The following is an 18,111-nucleotide window of genomic DNA, read 5'->3' as shown; positions in this document are numbered from 1 at the left end:
AGAAAAAACTTAAAGCTAGCCCTTGATGAAATCCCACACCTTCTCATATGTAAATTATTGATGTAGTTGGAAGGGTTTAGTCTCTTCTCCATCTTGAATTGAAGTGAGATCAATGATGTTCAGGAATTAAACTTTACTTCTGGCATAGATCTCATCCACATCACCTGGGTCCATTTGGTTCGTGGAAGATGATGGGAATTGGCTTTTTCATAATCCGGATGTAAAAAATTTTGCGTATGTTTCAAAATTGACAAAATAGAATTAGAATACCAGACTTCTAATTGTGTCTCAAAACCAGGTTATGAGACTTTCCACTAGCAACTAGGAATTGAAAATCAAAACCTGTTTATGTTTTTTGAGGAGTGTGAGAAAATTAGATTGGACTATTTTTTGGAGTATGCCTTCAACTCCAAGCTTACACATAAAAATGTATCTTTCCACTCATCTTCCAAGTGAAACAAACGGTACAAGTAAAATCCCTAAAATAGGAATGAAAATTTGCAAAACCTTGATTTGGCTAAATCGAGATTTGTAGAAATCTCGATTTCTACAATTCCACGAACCAAAAGGTATACAAAGACATCTAAAAAAATGCATTTAAGAAAAAGGAGATCAGCAATTTCAGAGGGATGAAGAAAAACCTTGAGGGAAAAAAAGGATTTCTCCTGCAAGGAAACAAAGAAAATTAAATCTCAAACATGCAAGAAGCATTCTTTGCAAAACCAGCTGCTACTTCATAAGATTCTCAAACAAAATCCTTTCATGTTGACAAAGAAAAATATTGGTTGCATGGTTGACAACTTATATCATACAAATCTGGTAAAATCACTCTCCCATTTTGCATGGAAAATTTTTGAGTGCTTTCCATCTCTTTTCGTCTCAGGCTGATGAAGTCACAAAGTTGTAGAGATATTGAAATTTTCTAGAATAGGTTGGAATTTAGTTTAACTGCAAGAGATACCGATGCTGCCATGAAGGCATATTTCAGGAAAGGAGGCATACAAAGAAACTTAGTTGCCAATTAATGGGAGACCGGCACAGTCAAAACAGACGAGAAAGTAGCTTCTATACAAGCAGTTCACTTAGGGTTCTAATATCCAAAGACTCCGTCAGAGCATTACAATAGCCTGAATTTTAGTAAGGAAGTTGGAATTCCCCAATATCATTCAGTGTTTGTATTTTTAATTATCTCCCTCTCGTAAAACTGAGTCAGATCTTGCTGGTTCAAGTTATTTAGCATTTATGCTTTTCTGAAAATTGACATACACAATGTAGTGAAAGAAAACTGACTGTTCACATCACAACAATTTTGTTAATTCTTTGCAATTAAAGAAAAGCAGCTTTTTTGTACAATTTGCCCAGATTATTCGAGCCTTGAAAGGCTTCTGTTGCTTTGTAAATCCCAAGACTGCATGGATATGATTGTAAGTCTTCAAATCTCAGTGCATTGGGGTTTCAGGGATTCAACATGAGAAGTCACACATTCTCTGGTATTTGCATACCTGGTAATGAAGATTTTACTCTCACGCTCCTTCATCAAAGCTTCTGGCCTTACATGACTCTAACACGTTTAACAAGCAAATTCATATCATGAAAGGTCCCAGATCCGCAGTAAATTGAAACATCAATTCTTTTTGTTTCGCTTCTTTCATCATGGCTCTTGGCATTTAGAGAAGCATCAAACCCTAAGTAATATATGCTTCAATGTAGCTTGTTACAATGAATTTCTGGCTGACTTGCTCTGTATTCAAATATAACTGTTTTAAAAAGACATCAATGCATATTCTGAGGTCACTTCAGCACCCAATTATCTTTAGTATAAGGATAACTGGCTTCAGACAACACAAAAGCTCTCACGCTCGTTCTCCTGCTTTCAAGAGATAACACCACCATGAGAAAACATCATAACCTTCTGCCATTTGGGGCTTTTTTGGTTCCCAAAAACCTAAGCTCAAACCAGATAAGGAGCTTGTCCTTCACCTTTCTGAGATACTGCATTACTTTAATTTGCAGATGTTCTTTCTGACACGCATGCAGGTAACCTGATCTTATCCCCGTTTCTCAAATTTCAGTCCATTTCAATCTGTGTAAAAATAAAATTTACAGAGCTCCAATGATGGTAACAATGCCCCAAAATTCTGATCTTCTTCTAACCTATAAGGCTCTACAAAGATATGATGTATTTTAACCAAAGAATATGCATCATTTAAAATGGTGTTCCTCGTTTCTCAAATTTCAGTGCATTTCAATCTGTCTGTCAAAAAAATAATATTAGGTGGGCTTCAATGATGATAACAACCCCAAAATTCTGATCTTCTATCGTATAAGGCTCATACAAAGATATGATCTATTTAAACCAGAGATGATAAATCATTTCAAATGTTGTTCCTCGATTTCTCAAATTTCAGGGCATTTCAATCCTTATGTCTAACAATAAAATTTACAGAGCTCAAATAATGGTAACAATGCCCCAAAGTTCTGATCTTCTAACCTATAAGGTTCGTACAAAGATATTATGTATTTAAACTAAAGAAGACACATCATTTAAAATGGTGATAAGATCTTTGTTTTAGTCGTAAAATTATTTTTATCTTGTGATGATCTTTGAAATCATCCTATATTTGTCTATAAATCTACTGTGATCTTTCCATTAATTTGATGGTTTTTAGGTGCCCATCTCCCTTTAATTCATTTAATAAAGAAAATGCATGTCAGGTAGGGTACATAATTTGATTTGTTCGTACTACATTACACACAAGCAATCTGATCTGCAAGTGAATTCACATGGAATGAAATTTTCCTCCTAAACTACAATCCTTTTGATTTGTATGTTACGTGAGCAATCAAATTCAATATTCCAGGTATTAGAAAACAGTCGTATTTGATTCTCATCACCATTTAACGCATTTGAAATAATTCTCATTTCTTTGTCCTCCTGAAAATCTTAATGACCATTCCACATGGGACCATGAAGGAGCTTAGAAATGAGTATTTCCTGCTAAAGAAGCGGACAATGTACCATCAAAATGATAAATATGTAGGCCTGTCAAAAGGCTTCAATCCTTACAAAAGGATGATTTCTACTATCTACAGAAATACACAAGTAGTAAAGTTTTGGGCTAGTTTAAAATGGAATATAGAATGATGATATTGGCGTTACATGATTGGATGAAAGATTATCATGCTTGAAGCCATAATTTCTCAGCACCTGATTGTCGGCAAAATTTAAAGCTCTCTCCATTCCTTTCCAGCAGTTCTCTCCATTGTAAATCTTGTTGTGGTCTCCACTACAAGGCTGACACCCTGTGAAATGTGTCACAAATGGCCTCCTCTTCTTATTCATTTCAGCTTGCCCTTCCGCAACAGCTTTTTTATCAAATCCCATATACAACTTCCCCATCTCTGCATACTCCCTGCTCATTTTCTCCGCATGCCTCTGATTCAGTACAGGATGCTCCTTCTCCTTAGCCTCGTAGATATGTTCAATATCCTCGTAGCTCCCCACAATCTCAATCCAATACCCATTCAGATTATACAAATTCTCCAGAAATATCTTATCACCCCACTTCTCCTTCTCCTTAAGCAACAAATACACAATTGCAGACTGATCATCAGAGTCCTTAAAGGCTCTATCGGACAAAGTATCTGAAAGCAGTTTACTAGACGCCTCAAATTGAGGGGTTTGTGGGCCAAGACTAGCCCACCTCTCCATGAATTCCATAGACCATTCACAGTTCCTGATTAAAAAAATTCCCGCATTTATGCTGGTCCAGCTCCTCTTTTCATAGACCAAATGCCTCCAACCATGAATCACAAAGTTATACTTCTCATAGCTCTCAAGTGGAAGTTCAAAATCCATGTCGGTAATGGCGGCATCAGAGTCCATCCACCAGATCCACTCTGCCTCTGGATGGGCCACCATTGCTGCCCTTACCAACGGGATCTTGGACCAAAAAGTATACATATGCTCTTCAAACAACACCGTGTTATAAAAGATGTCAATCCCATGGAGCCTGCAGTAATCCACTTTGTTCTTGAAAAACCTCAGCAACAAATTATCCCCAATTGGGTTCTTGCACGGGGTGGCCTGAGAGCCAGACACCATTAAAACTCTTGACCTTGCATAATTTTTAGCATGGGGGTGTTGCTGAAGCCACATTCTTCTCTTCATATCCCAACCTTTAATTGACTTCCCAATCGTATAACCCACCTCTGGATCATTGTAAAAGTTTTCAGGGCCCTTCTCCCAGTCACCAACACCGCCATAGCTGTTAACAGTGTCGCCATTGTTGCTGCCCTGGCACTTGTGAGTTAAAGGAAAGTCTTCTATTTTCATAGTCTCCATGGTGTAATTTGAAGACCCGATTCTCCACAAAGCCCACACAAGAAAAAGTGCTGAAACAGCACCCCCCATGAAAACCAGCCAATCACAAAGACCATCAACCCTGAATTTTTTCGACCACCCCTTAAAATGGGTCACAGACCCCCCATCCATTGTACTTTTTCCCATCACACCGCCATCCATATTCTCTAGGAAACTTCGAAACAAATGAAACAAAACAAAAGACAAAAACAATCCTACCAGAACCTAGTGTTTTTTCATTCCTCTCGTAAACACATGAATGAACTTACCTGCAATTGTCCATTTAACCTGCAAATGCCCATTTAACCTGCAATTGCCCATTTACCACACGAAGGCACGGAGCTTTACTCTTCATTAAAAAAATTAAGACTGAAAAGTAACTGCCACCTCCAAATATAACCAACAAGCCCCCCAATAGCGCACACTCTAATGTAGGATATATACATACACAATGCATTCATATATACAATGAATATATACCGTCAATTCCGCTCTGTTCTTTGAGCTACAGGTCCAAATCCTTTTGGCTGTGTCGTCCTGCAAGAATATGTAGTCAGGGACAATGTGATCACATGCATATTGCCACACAGCGGCCAACATACGGATGGATACACAGTGTGTATATCATTCGCGGGTTTAGCAGGGTTTAAACATATTTTTCGACGGCTAATGGCATGACACGTATATATGGGAGTTTTCGTCGGCGAACATACAATTCATCTACATAATCAATAATGCAGTTGATTATATTTGGGAGAATTTAAATTAAGATTGTAGTCGGTGGAATGACTGTTTGAGCGATTCGTTCCACTTCGAAGACTGCCACGATTTTATTCTTTTGAGGGGCCGTTAATTTCGGTTATGGGCCCACCGTTTGAACTTTTGTCCCCTTGTTGAAATCAGATTGTATGGATGATTGATTGTTTCCTTTTTTTAAAGTGTAGTCTAAGGTAAAATTGCAATAATGAGGGGGAAAATCCAAACCTCATCAAGTATCCTAAGTACATCATGTTGCGGACGGATGGGGCTAAGCTTATGATAGAATGAAAGTTTGCATGAGTTATGGTAAAAAATGTTGTCTATTGGCAATCCGAAGAAAAAAATTACAAAATTTTAATTTTATGGTGCAATAGTGTGTGCCACGTTGTGCAACATATATGGTAGGTTTCATGGTGGTTACTATGCAGTCTAATGGTATTAGTCTCGCTAATTTTTTTATACTAACTTAGTAGTTTGTCAGACCAAAGTAAGATAAGTCGAACACCGACTACTTACTTATGGAATTCCCCTACCATTGTCATGGCTATAGTCTACCACATATCCATCCATATGAACGTTGTCACAATCCATTCAGGTATAGTCAGAATAGACATTAGTACACAAATCAAATAAAGTTGTACGGTATGATTTGAAATTGTCAGAAACCCTAGCAGAATAGCTAGATCATATTAATCGATATAAATAAGTAGAGGACGACTATGGAGGTACAAGATGTGCAACGATGATGGCCAAATCCCCCCTCTAATTAATGCAGGTTTTTTCTCTCCTCACAACCTCTTATCTTTCGATTACTTTTCTCAATGAAATCATCGAGGACCCACATCTAATATAAAAAATTATGTATGTTCAAGTGGTTTGAAATAGGGAAAACGTTCCTCCCTTGATACTTTATTTTATATCATATATTTATTTTTTAATGAATGGATGATATAAAAGAAGGTCTTAAGGGAGGACTATATGACTTGTTTCAAACCAATTGGATAAACATTTTATTAATATTAGATTAGGGTCCTCAATCCATTTGAACATCCATATCATATCACACTAAAAAGTAATGGAAAGATATGGGGTTGTGAGGGGAGCAAAAATCTGTGGCAATTAGAGGAATTTGGCTATTGTTGTTGCACATCTTGTACTTCTATAGTTATCTTCTACTTTATTTGTAACAATTATTTTGATCTAGAACTTCTACTAGGGTTCCTAACAATGTCATATTGCTTTATTTGATGTGTATTGATGTTCATTCTGACTATGCCTGACAACACTATTTTGATTGGATTTGAAGAGATGCATATGGATGGGTATGCAATATGCTATAGCCATAACAATGGTAGGAGAATTGCGTCAATAGTGTAGCCGATGTCAACAAGTTAGATGCTAAGTCAAACTGAGATACCAAAATATAATAATAATGAGAGGGGGAATGTGAAGACACCATAAAGGATTAATGACACCATTACTTACAAATTTAAAATAAACAACAAATAAAAATTAAAGTTTTTTTTGTAAGGCTTACTTTATTTTATTTTTAACGATCTATCAAGAGGAAGTATAAGTTGGAGTAAATGATAGTTTTCTTCACTATATTATTATTGTCACTGTTACTATATTGTTACTATTATTGTTACTATTATTGTTACTATTACTGTTACTATTACTATTATTGTTATTGTTATTATTTTTGTTATTGTTATTGTTAAAAATGGTGATTTTGTTATCAAAACTCAACCATGTAATTTTGAGTAAAATTTATTGACTCATGTTTCATAAGTAAGGGTTCAATAAGACTTGTCTCTCATGAGAATCAATGTTGCACTAAGCATTCATTACATCTGTGTGATTCTCATAGAGCTAAAGATTCAAATTGTAGTTGTTTTAGTCAAAATTGTTGAACCTTGTTTCATGAGCAGTGGTTTGCAAAATCCATCTCTTATGTAATGAGTGGAACACTTAGCATGTATTGCATCTAGGTGACATTCATAGTGTTGAAGCATTGTGTTTTCTAGGCAATCAACCATCGTAGTAGTACTCTAAATTAAGCATCTTTTTATTATGGAGTTTCAAACTTCATAAAGTGTTGTGCCTTTTGAACCTTTCATTGTAGAGCCTCTTTAGCTCATCAATTGGTAAGTACGAGATATTTCCACAACAACTCAAATTATGATATTTCTATTAAGACACAAACAGAGTAGAAGACGACTATGGAGGTACAAGACGTGCAATGATGATGGCCAAATCCCCCCTCCAATTAACACAAATTTTTGCTCTCCTTACAACTTTGTACCTTTCAATCACTTTTCACTATGATATGATATGATATGAACATTCAAATGGATTAAGGGCCCAAATCCAATATAAAAAATCATGTATGTAAAAGTGGTTCAAAATAGGGAAACCATTTTTCCCTCGATACTTATCATCCATTTAGTTTTTAATAAATGGATGAAATAAAAAAGGTCTCGAGGAAGGACTATTTGTCTTGTTTCAAACCAATCGAATAAACTTATTTTTTTAATAGTAGATTTGGGTCATCGATCCATTTGAACATCCAAATCATATCACATTGGAAAGTAACATAAAGATATCGGATTGTGAGGAGAGAAAAAATCTGTGTTAATTAGAGGGGAATTTGGCCATTTTTGTTGTGCATCTCATACTTCTAGATTTATCTTCTACTTTATTTGTAATAACTATTTTGATCTAGAACTTTTACAAGGGTTCCTAACAATGTCATATTGCTTTATTTGATATGTGTACCAATGTCTATTCAAACTATACCTGTCAATACTATTTTGGTTGGATCTGAAGGGATGCATGTGGATGGGTATGCAGTATGCAATAGCCATAACAATGGTCAAGAAATTATGCCAATCAAGTAGTTGGTATCAACAAGTTAGATGCTAAGTCAGATTGTAAGAATAGCCACCGAGATACTAAATTATAATAATGATGAGAGGGGTAATGTGAAAACACAATAAAGGATTAATGGTGCTTACAAATTTAAAATAAATAATAAATAAAAATTGAAGTATTTATTGTAAGGTTTACTTTATTTTAATTTTTGGCAATCTATCAAGTGGAAGTATAAGTTGGAGTGAATGATATTTTTCTTCACTATATTATTATTGTTATTGTTATTGTTAATGTTGTTGCTATTGTTATTGTTTTTATTATTGTTATTGTTAAATGATGATTTTGTTATCAAGATTCAACTATGTAATTTTGAGTAAAATTTATTGACTCATGTTTCATGAGTAAGGGTTCAACAAGACCCATCTCTCATGAGAACCAATGTTGCACTAAGCACTCATTACATCTATGTGATGCTCATAGAGCTAAATATTCAAATTGTTATTTTAGTCAAACTTGTTGACCCATGTTTCATGAGCAGTGGTACACAAAATTCATCTACTGTGCAATGAGTGGAACACTTAGCATGTATTGCATCTAGGTACAACAGTCATAGTGTTAAAGCATTGTGTCTTCTTAGCAATCAACCATCATGGTAGAATTATAACTTTTTCAACCTTCATAAAGTGTTGTGCCCTATGAACCTTTCATTATAGAGCCCCTTTAACTCACCAGTTGGTAAGTATGAGATTTTCCATAACAATTCAAATTGTGATATTTCTATCAAGATTCAAATGTGTATTTTTTTAGTCAACCTCATTGACCACTATTTCATGATGAAGTTATATCTCAAGAGACGACCCAATGTAGTTAGCAACCATTGCATCGAGGTGATGCTTACATGATAAAACATTGGGCCTTTTATTAAGAGAGATTATAGTGAACCACTAATATAGAAATGTTAGGATTAACCATGAATAGAAATAATAGTTACATACAAATATAGCTAATATCAAAAAATAATAGATCGCATAGAAGAGAACATAAGACACATGGATTTAACATGGTTCACCCAATCCCTGGGCTACATCCACCAACAACAAGTCCAATATTATTATCTAGTGATTACATTCTGCAATCCCTTACAACTCAATACTGTCGCAAGAAGCTACAATATCATCATACATCATGAAATCCCTAACCCTAAGCCATTTTATACAAGCTTTTGTCGCTTACAAAATTAGGGCTAGAATAAGTCATCCAATAGAAATAATAGCAACCGATGCCTTTTACAATATAAGGTCATTTTTGGCTTAGGGGCAAAACCCTCGCAAGGGTGTTGCCCCTCGACCCTACCTTGTATTGCAATAGGGAGTGCACCTGGGGTGTTGCCCCTTGACCCCATCTTGGGGCAAGCCCCTTAGAAATAATTTGGAGGAAATCACACCAAATAAACCGTTGAGTCTGATGAGGCTCCACATCACAATACAAAATACAGATTGACTTAAAACTACACATTCAAATCATGATAACAATATTACAATTTAAACTATTCCAAACAATCTCCTTATCATATTATTAAATATTCAATTTTTTAAAATAAAAATGTTTTAAAAATAGATATAAAAAAAATTAAAAAATCTTATTCATAATAATTAGTCATTAAAATTAAAGTAATATATGATTTTATATTTATAAATTTGTAATAAAGATTAATCTTTTGATATAATTCTATTTCATATTCTTTACATAACTATTTACTCACAAGAAATTAAAGTTTACACAAAAAATTATTTCCTTGAAATCAAAAGTTAAAAATAAAATTACTCAAAAACAAACAAACAAATAAAACAAAAACTAATTAAAATCATATCATAATTACATTATTATAAATATACTAAATAAAGTAATAAATTAACTAAAGAATTAAAGGCAAATAAATAAAAACCATGTGTCACATATAACATAATTCCAAAAATAAAATAGTGTGTATTTTTTTTTCATTTGAGGCTTCTTTTCAATCTTATCTCATACAAGGGACCATTTTTCTAAAGTAGGATGCCCATGTAGCATTGAACAATGACATTTTATAATAAAATAAACTGCAAATCATATTTGGACTAAATATTATAATCGTTTTCTTTCCATGAAAGAATATTCCGTGTCACCCTTTTGATGGAGGTTGTGATGATTGTGGGCAACACAACTATATTTTGAACAAAACAATATAAGGTGTGCATGATGGAAATGGTGGTTGAGTGCACCACATCCAAAATCATTTTGACCACATATTATTTTCTAATCATCTTATGTGATTGGGACATTTTTTGTAGATGCACTATAGTGACACTTACTCTTATATTGATTCAACCATATACAATTATATAAGCATAAACTTATAAATTGATGATTGGTAGTTAGATTAATTTGATCAAATTCAATTATATGAGGACAAACTAATAGATTACTAATTGGTACTTATTGGGCATTTAGGCTTTAAAGTTTAGAGTAGGTAAGTGCAATCTTGTCTTGGTTTTGAAATAATTTTAATGCAACTCTAGGATTTAGAGTCTCCCATGATTTAAAAAGGGCTCTTTTATTTTTAATGTAATTTTTTATTGTTTGCATTTAGGTTTATGATTGTTCTTTTTTTTTTGGTCGGTCATGATTTGTTCTTTTTTTTTTGGTCGGTCATGATTTGTTCTTTATTATCTTAATGTTATTTTTTTTAATTTAGTTTGTTGGGTTACTATTATCTTTATTTAGTCTACCAATAATAGTCATAAAGGGTTGCTATATTGTCAGGGTGTGCATTTCTTTGGATCATTTAAAACATATTGTCTTTATGAGTGTACAAATGATTGAAGATTATAGTTCTTAAACATACAAATGTTTCTAGAATGATTATGCAGATTTTGATCCATTAAAGACACCAATAGAAACATTCCTAAAATATTGTGTTTATCAATGTAGATGATATTTTTCTTACTAATTAATGATGCCAAATGAATGCAATAGAATATTTTTACATCAAGGACATAGTGTAGCATATGATAATAGAGTTCATTAGCTTGTATGGACAAACTATGAAATTAGATCCTTTTTTACTTACATGGAAGGAAGATGGCCCACTAAGTTCTAAATGGCATAATCACTAAGTGGATTTAGTAGTCCTTTGTTGTGTGGTGAACTTGATTGTGTAATTATAATGGAGAAATGAAAAATAAATTATCTTTAGTTTGCTATCATTGTAAGAAGGTTGGTCATTTTGCTTCTGGATGTCTTACAAGATAATCTAAGGTAAAACCTAGACCTTGCAAATCAAAAGTTCCTAAAGAATGTCTCTATGTTAGTGATGAAAAAAAGAGGTCAAGGATATCCATCTTATAGATAGTGATGATGAAGATGAAATGAGATTTGTTTCTAGTAAAGAATAAATTGTTGTTAATGAATAAAAAATACTTGTTTCACATTTTGAGAAAAAGAGAACAAATTGGGTTGTAGTTAGTGTTTTTTCACATAACATGACAGGTGACAAAGATAAGTTTGTTGATTTAAAGAGCTATGATGGAGGTATTGTTAGAGTTCATAACAATGCACCTTGTTTGCTAAAAGGAAAAGGTTCTATAACTCTTGATGGTAAGACTAACACTGATGATGTATATTTTGTTGATGGATTGAATTATTAACTTGTTAAGAGTTGGACAACTTGTTAACAAGGGTTATCATTTACAATTCACTGATAAGAAATGTTCAATTTAGGATAAGCATGGAAATGATATTGCCATAGGTACAAGGACCATAGATAATGGATCTCACTGAGAAAGGTTGTCTTGTTGCAAAAATCAATGACAATTGGCTATGGCATAAAATATTTTGTCATATAAATTCTGATAATATAGTGAAGGTGAGGAATTATAATATGGTTAGTGATGAGGGTACAAGCCAAGACAAAATGAACATAATAGGAAAAGGGGAATATTATTATCAAAAGTGATATGTATTACATTTAGTACAACAAAAATAAACTCCATGACATGCCCCATGGGCTTACAATGTTATCAGATTCTGGAGAAAAACCCTTCTCACAGTACCTTCTCCCAAACTCCACCAAAAACTGTGTTTACAATGCCAAAAATGACCTTAAGTAACCCAAATTAGGTTTAGGGTTAGGAATACATTTTAGAATACATCATTTGGCATCCACTGCCAAAATAGAAGGTTCTAGAAAACACATTAGAAGTTGGTGCAAAATTAGAAGAATCCAAAAATGGTACTCTGACTTCTGGGAGGCATAACTTTTGATCTAGGACTCCGGTTGATGAACCGTTTACATTTTCATAAAGCTCTCCAAGTGCTCTATAGCCCTATGGACTTGCTCATCCCTCATTTTTTGGACCCGTACAAGCCTATTTAGTGCCTCAAATCTGACTTTGAAGATCTTAGAGGGTCTCCAGGCAACTTAAAACTACAATAACTTTCAAACCGTATAGCCTTTTGACCTGATTCTTTTTTCAGAGTGTGTTAAATTACAAGTATAATCATACCTCCAATTTACACCCTCTAACTCATCATAATTATGGCTCAATTACACAATAACCTATTTTCTACATTGGCACACATCCCAAGGTGCTCAAAAACACTAACTCAGAAAACCAATAGTGGAACTATGAGAGTTGGAATCTCTATTTGACCCAAATGGGTATCCAGAAATAAAAACACATTAAATAGAAACTAACATTAAGCATATTTTTGGGTGATATAGGATTGCCCTTACACCACTGGATGCTCCTGCATCAGTTAGAGATATACCTAAGATTGTGAAACCTTTTAACATGATTTGTAAATATGTGTAATGAGAAAATAGTGGGGGGTGCATTGTAGAGGAGTTTTTTTACTACTTCAGATAAGTTGGAAATTGTTCACATATATTTACGTGGACCTACAAAGATAAATAATTTGTATGGTGAGATGTATTTTGTTATTTTCATTAATGATTTTACTAGAATGGTGTGGGTTGTTTTCTTAAGAGAAAAATCTGAAGCATTTGATAAATTCAAGATCTTTAAGTGAATTGTGGATAAAATGTTTAAGGTCTGGGAGAGGTGGAGAATTAAATTCTAATGAATACAAAGCATATTATTAGGACCGTGGCATTCACAAACAAACTTTGACACCTGAAACACCACAACAAAATGATGCAATAGAAAGAAGGAAGTTAACAATTAGTAAGGAAGTAAGAGCAATGTTACTTGAAGCTAAGGTGTCACATGTACATTGGAAAAAAGCAGTTAATACTATAGTATACACCATGGAAAGAATTCAAATTATACAAGAACATGTAAAACACCTTATGAGCTTTGGTTTGGTCATAGATCCACTCTTAAGTATTTTATAAGTTTTGGAAGCAAATGCTATATCAAAAAAGATGATGAAATAGGGAAATTCGATCCTAAAAGTAATTAAGATATATTTATTGGATATTCAACTAAGAGTAAGGCTTATAGATACTATAACTTAAGACTAAAGAAAGTTGTTGAAATTCAAAATGTTAGAGTTCATAAAATATTTTCGGTACAAGAAAGAACTTTTGAGTATGGTTTAGAAGATGATTCAAATTAGGCAAGTACAAGTTAGAGATCAACTCAAAATCAAAATGTAGAACATGAGCTATTCTTTGAGATTGAAGATGGAATTTAAGTTCAAATTGAAGAGCCTATAGAAGAACAGAGAAAATCTAAGTATGTTGCTAGAAATCACCCCGATGAACATATTATTAGAGATGCAAGCAAATGAGTATTAACAAGAAGAAAGGTAAGAGATGAAATTTGTTTGATTTCTCATATTGAACCTAAGAGTACTAGTGAAGCATGCAAAGATGAATATTGGATTAATGTTATGAAATAAGAACTTGCACAAATTGAAAATAAATATACATGGGAATTAGTACATAGGACTAAAGATAAAAATATCATAGGAACAAATTGGGCATTGAGGAACAAAATGAATGGGCAAGGAAAAGTGGTAAGGGACAAAGATATATTGGTATGTAAAGGCTATTCACAATAGAAAGGTAGTGACTTTGAAGAAACCTTTACTCCAATAACAAGATTAGAGGTAGTAAGATTTTTTTGGCTTATGCATTGAACAATTTTTTTAAAGTGTACTAGATGGACGTTGAGTCATCTTTCTTGGAAGGAGACCTTAAAGAAGAAGTTTACATTGAGAAACTTGATGGGTTTCCATTGACATAAGAGAAGAAATTGACATGCAAGCTAAAGAAAGCACTATATGAATTAAAGAAAGAACCTAGAGCTTGGTATGCGAGGTTCGACAAAAACTTTTTAAGTTTGGGATTTAAAAAAGGTAATGCAGATAATAATTTATATGTGAGAATTAATTTTGATGGCTAGTTGATTATTGAAGTATTTATGGATGATATCATTTTTGAAGGAAATTATGGGAAAAGCAATACATTTTTTGATGAAATGAAAAGTGAATTTAAGATGTCTATGATTGTTGAAATGAAATAATTTTTTGGATTGCAAACAAATAAAATAAAAGATAGTATCTTTATATCTCAAACTAAGAACCTTAAGGAACTATTGATAAGATTTATTATGGAAAATTGTAAACCAGTTGGAACACCTAAGGTTATAGGATGCAAGTTGACTAGCAATGATGATTCACATAGTACTATGTAAACAAGGTATAGATCAATGATGGATGGCTTACAATATATGATTCAGACAAGGTTTGACATTGCTGCATAGTTGGAATTCATAGCAACGTATCAAGAAGATCCTAAGAAATCACATCTTGCAGGTGTATAAAGGATATTTAGAAATTTGGCAGGAACATTAGAATTTGGCTTATGGTATGACAAGTCTAATGATTTTACATTGTATGCATATACAAATATTGATTGGGTAGGAAATAAAGATGACAAGAAGAACACAAGTAGAGTCCAACATTTTCCCTAGGAAGAAGGTTAGTATCATGGCTAAATAAGAAACAAGATTGCATTTCTCAATCTACAATAGAAGCTGAATATGTAGGAACAACAAATAATTATAATTTAATAATGTGGATGAAACAAATGCTAAAGGATATTGGTATTACATTTTCTAAACCTAATATCATGTATTATGAGAATACAAGTATAATTAAAATGTCTAAGAATCCATTTTTTACATTCTAAGATTAAGCATATTGTAATTAAGTATAATTTTTAGAGAGAGAAAGTCGTTGAGGAGAAAATTGGATTGGAGTATGTGAGCACAAAAGTATAGGTACAAACCATTGGCTAAAGACACATTTGAGTACCTTAGAGGTATGCTTGAGGTAATGGACCCACATAGTAAAGAGTAATTGATGCAGATTTGTATGAGTATAGTGTATTCAAAGCATATTTATTCACCTAGATGTAATGCTTGGTACTAGTTCTTAGGGGGAGTAGTTACATTGAGTAGAGATAACACTACAGATCTTTTGTAATGATTTTTGGTATTACAGTGTTTGTTGGCACTTGACATGTTTTTTCTTGCAAATTGGCTAGATATAGTTGTAGGTACTTTGATAAAGATCATCATCAAAGGGGAGAAGGTCAAAAGATTAGTTGATGTTTGTCATATTGGTACCTTTATCATTGATGTCAAAGGGGGAGTAGTATATAAGTGAAAAAAACAAAGAAAAAAACCTATATGACAAAAGATTCATGTAGGATTGTATTAGATTTAATCAATGAAGGTTGTATATGTTGAGGATATTCAAAAAATTGTGTTAAGTTGTCAACAAGATACAAGTTACTTTTCGATTGATGGTTTTTCACCATATGTTGCCATCAATGCCAAAGGGGGAGATTATTGGGAATTGAGGTCTTTGTTGGCACTTGAATGAGTATGTTCTATGTTGTATTAATGATTAGTTTTATCATTGATAACAACATATGTTTGTGTGATCATGACATACATATAAATTTTATATTGCAAGTTGATTATTAGTACATCAAAGTTGATTAATGATAGTATTTTGTTTATGAGCTTATGTTTGTGTGGAAGAATGAGTATAGACATCATGTTTATGTTCATTGAGTCTTGTATTGAGTTTGAGTTACAACTTGTTTGAAGAAGACTAGTAGCATACCAATATACACAAAATAATAAGAGAGATAATTGGTTGTATTTTTTCTATATCTTAATTGTGAGCAATAATTAATGTCAACAAGCTTAGGATATGTTAGAAGACTTGTTCATGCATGTTTATTTGAGAGTGAGAATCATTTGAGATATTCTAAAAAGGTCATTGTGGTGTAATATGTGGTATATTTTACCGTGAGTCAACAGTGTTGAGGAAGCATATATTTTATCATTGTAAAATATAATATCTTTTTTGTAATGTGTGGGAACCTTATTGTAATGACTCTTTTAAAGGTGTGTATAACTTAACATGAACCTATGTAATTAAATGTATATTGGGAAGCTTTAACATGATGATCTGATTAATTATTTGTAAAGTGTATAAAAGAAATAAGTTTTCCTTTGTTGGGTACACATGCATGTGAGATCAATTGATGTGGATGCTAACTTATGTGTTGGATTATCATAGAAGAGCAGTGGTAATGTTGCATGATCAAAGGAACTATTTTGGCAAGTAAATTGTAGATAAGCTAATTCATGATTTTGGATATGTTATCTTGAAGGTTTATCTTTCACACTTGCTAGAGCATTTAGCCAATGGGTCTACTTATTTCCTACTAGCCTTTAACATAGTTTGAACCTTCTAACAAGAGTTAACAATCTCCTAATAAGGATCTATCCTCTAATAGGGATTTTTGAAATAAATGCATGGCATTTGATTCTTAACAGGGTCATATCGTTTCACAAGGAACTTATATAATATTACATTATCTTGTGGGTGTCGTTCCCACCAAGGTTTTCCTTCTGATCAGGGGTTTCCTTAGTTAACAAATCATTTTCTTATGGTCTATGGTTTCCTATTGTTGTGTATCATTATTTTCATTGTTGGAGATTAAATTTATAAGTTCATTTTTAATTATATTTGTTCACAACTCGTCCTCCCCATCTTAGTTGTGTATGGACTTAAATATGTAATAGAAAGAGTCTAACTTTACATGAGTATTATATTTTTCAATATGTAATTGCATTGAGGCATCTTCTCAAATGGACCAAAAAATAAATTAGGTTTAGGGATAGGTATGAAATTTTTATTGTTACATCTCCCCCCACTTTTAGGTACATGGAGTTGCTAAAATGATCATGTACTTAAAAGTACATATATCACTAAAAACCATTCAAGAAAATATATAAATATTACAAGATATATTAATCCATATAAAGTAATGGAACAAGATTAGTTCATCATGCAAATTTATCACTAAAGATGTACTATTGAATGAATATATTATATCACACAAGTAACAATTATAAAAAATTAAATTTTAGTTTCATCAATCATGACAAGAAAAAAATGGGATAGAAAGGTCTAAGAAAATTTGCTTATCTAGAAAGTCGTATTATTCTACCCATTCTTATAATCATGGGATGACAAGGTATACTAGACATTAACATGTCATCTAATTTGTCTAGTCACATTTTCAAGTATTTGTGTATGCACTTGTAATTAATATTATTTTAATAGAGGAGTTTTATTAATAAGATATGTCCCCTTCTATTGGTTTCTTCTATTAGATGGAAGTGTTGAGATTATGGGTGTTGCACACATTGTATAATGTTTTAATATAGTATTATTTTATTTTATTATGTAATGTTGCACCTAGGAGCAACTAGATGAGCGTGAACCATGAAGAGATTCCCATGGGATATGCTTTATGAGTTGTGTTATAACATTGTGATAATATTTGATGTAATTATTTAATATTGGGAAAAATGAATTAAATGTCCAATATTAAATGTGGCGTCAATGGGTTAGGTAGCACATGGTTTATGTAATACCACTTGGTGGTTTTGTGGGACTTGCTACTATATAAGAAGCCAGGGCATTTGTAGAGACAAGATGAAAAGAGAAAAAAGAAAGTCGAGCAAGACAAGGCTTAACAGGTTAGCCAAGGGAGCATTTGTCAAGGCTGGAAGCATGGC

At 32.9% G+C, this 18,111-nt stretch overlaps 1 protein-coding gene across 1 annotated transcript; it reads right to left on the bottom strand.

Moving 5' to 3' along the window:
• Nucleotides 1-2,864: 2,864 nt before the first annotated feature.
• Nucleotides 2,865-5,064, bottom strand: LOC149537906 (galactomannan galactosyltransferase 1-like). The gene is made up of 2 exons (XM_089799321.1): nucleotides 4,844-5,064; nucleotides 2,865-4,670 (listed from the first exon to the last, which is right to left on the bottom strand). The coding sequence occupies exon 2, from the start codon at nucleotides 4,523-4,525 to the stop codon at nucleotides 3,125-3,127; it is 1,401 nt and encodes a 466-aa protein (XP_089655447.1). The 5' UTR covers nucleotides 4,526-4,670; nucleotides 4,844-5,064; the 3' UTR covers nucleotides 2,865-3,124.
• Nucleotides 5,065-18,111: the final 13,047 nt, after the last annotated feature.

The sequence above is a fragment of the Cupressus sempervirens genome, chromosome 9 (genome assembly GCF_028749045.1).
Source record: "Cupressus sempervirens isolate cs-2001-9-10 chromosome 9, ASM2874904v1, whole genome shotgun sequence".
Classification (NCBI taxonomy): domain Eukaryota; kingdom Viridiplantae; phylum Streptophyta; class Pinopsida; order Cupressales; family Cupressaceae; genus Cupressus; species Cupressus sempervirens.
The sequence above is the reverse complement of the archived record's forward strand: the minus strand, read 5'-3'. Positions and strand labels throughout refer to the sequence as shown.

Coding starts and splice junctions, on each gene's coding strand:
- LOC149537906 (XM_089799321.1), bottom strand. CDS start 4,525: ATGGATGGCGGTGTGATGGGAAAAAGTACAATGGATGGGGGGTCTGTG.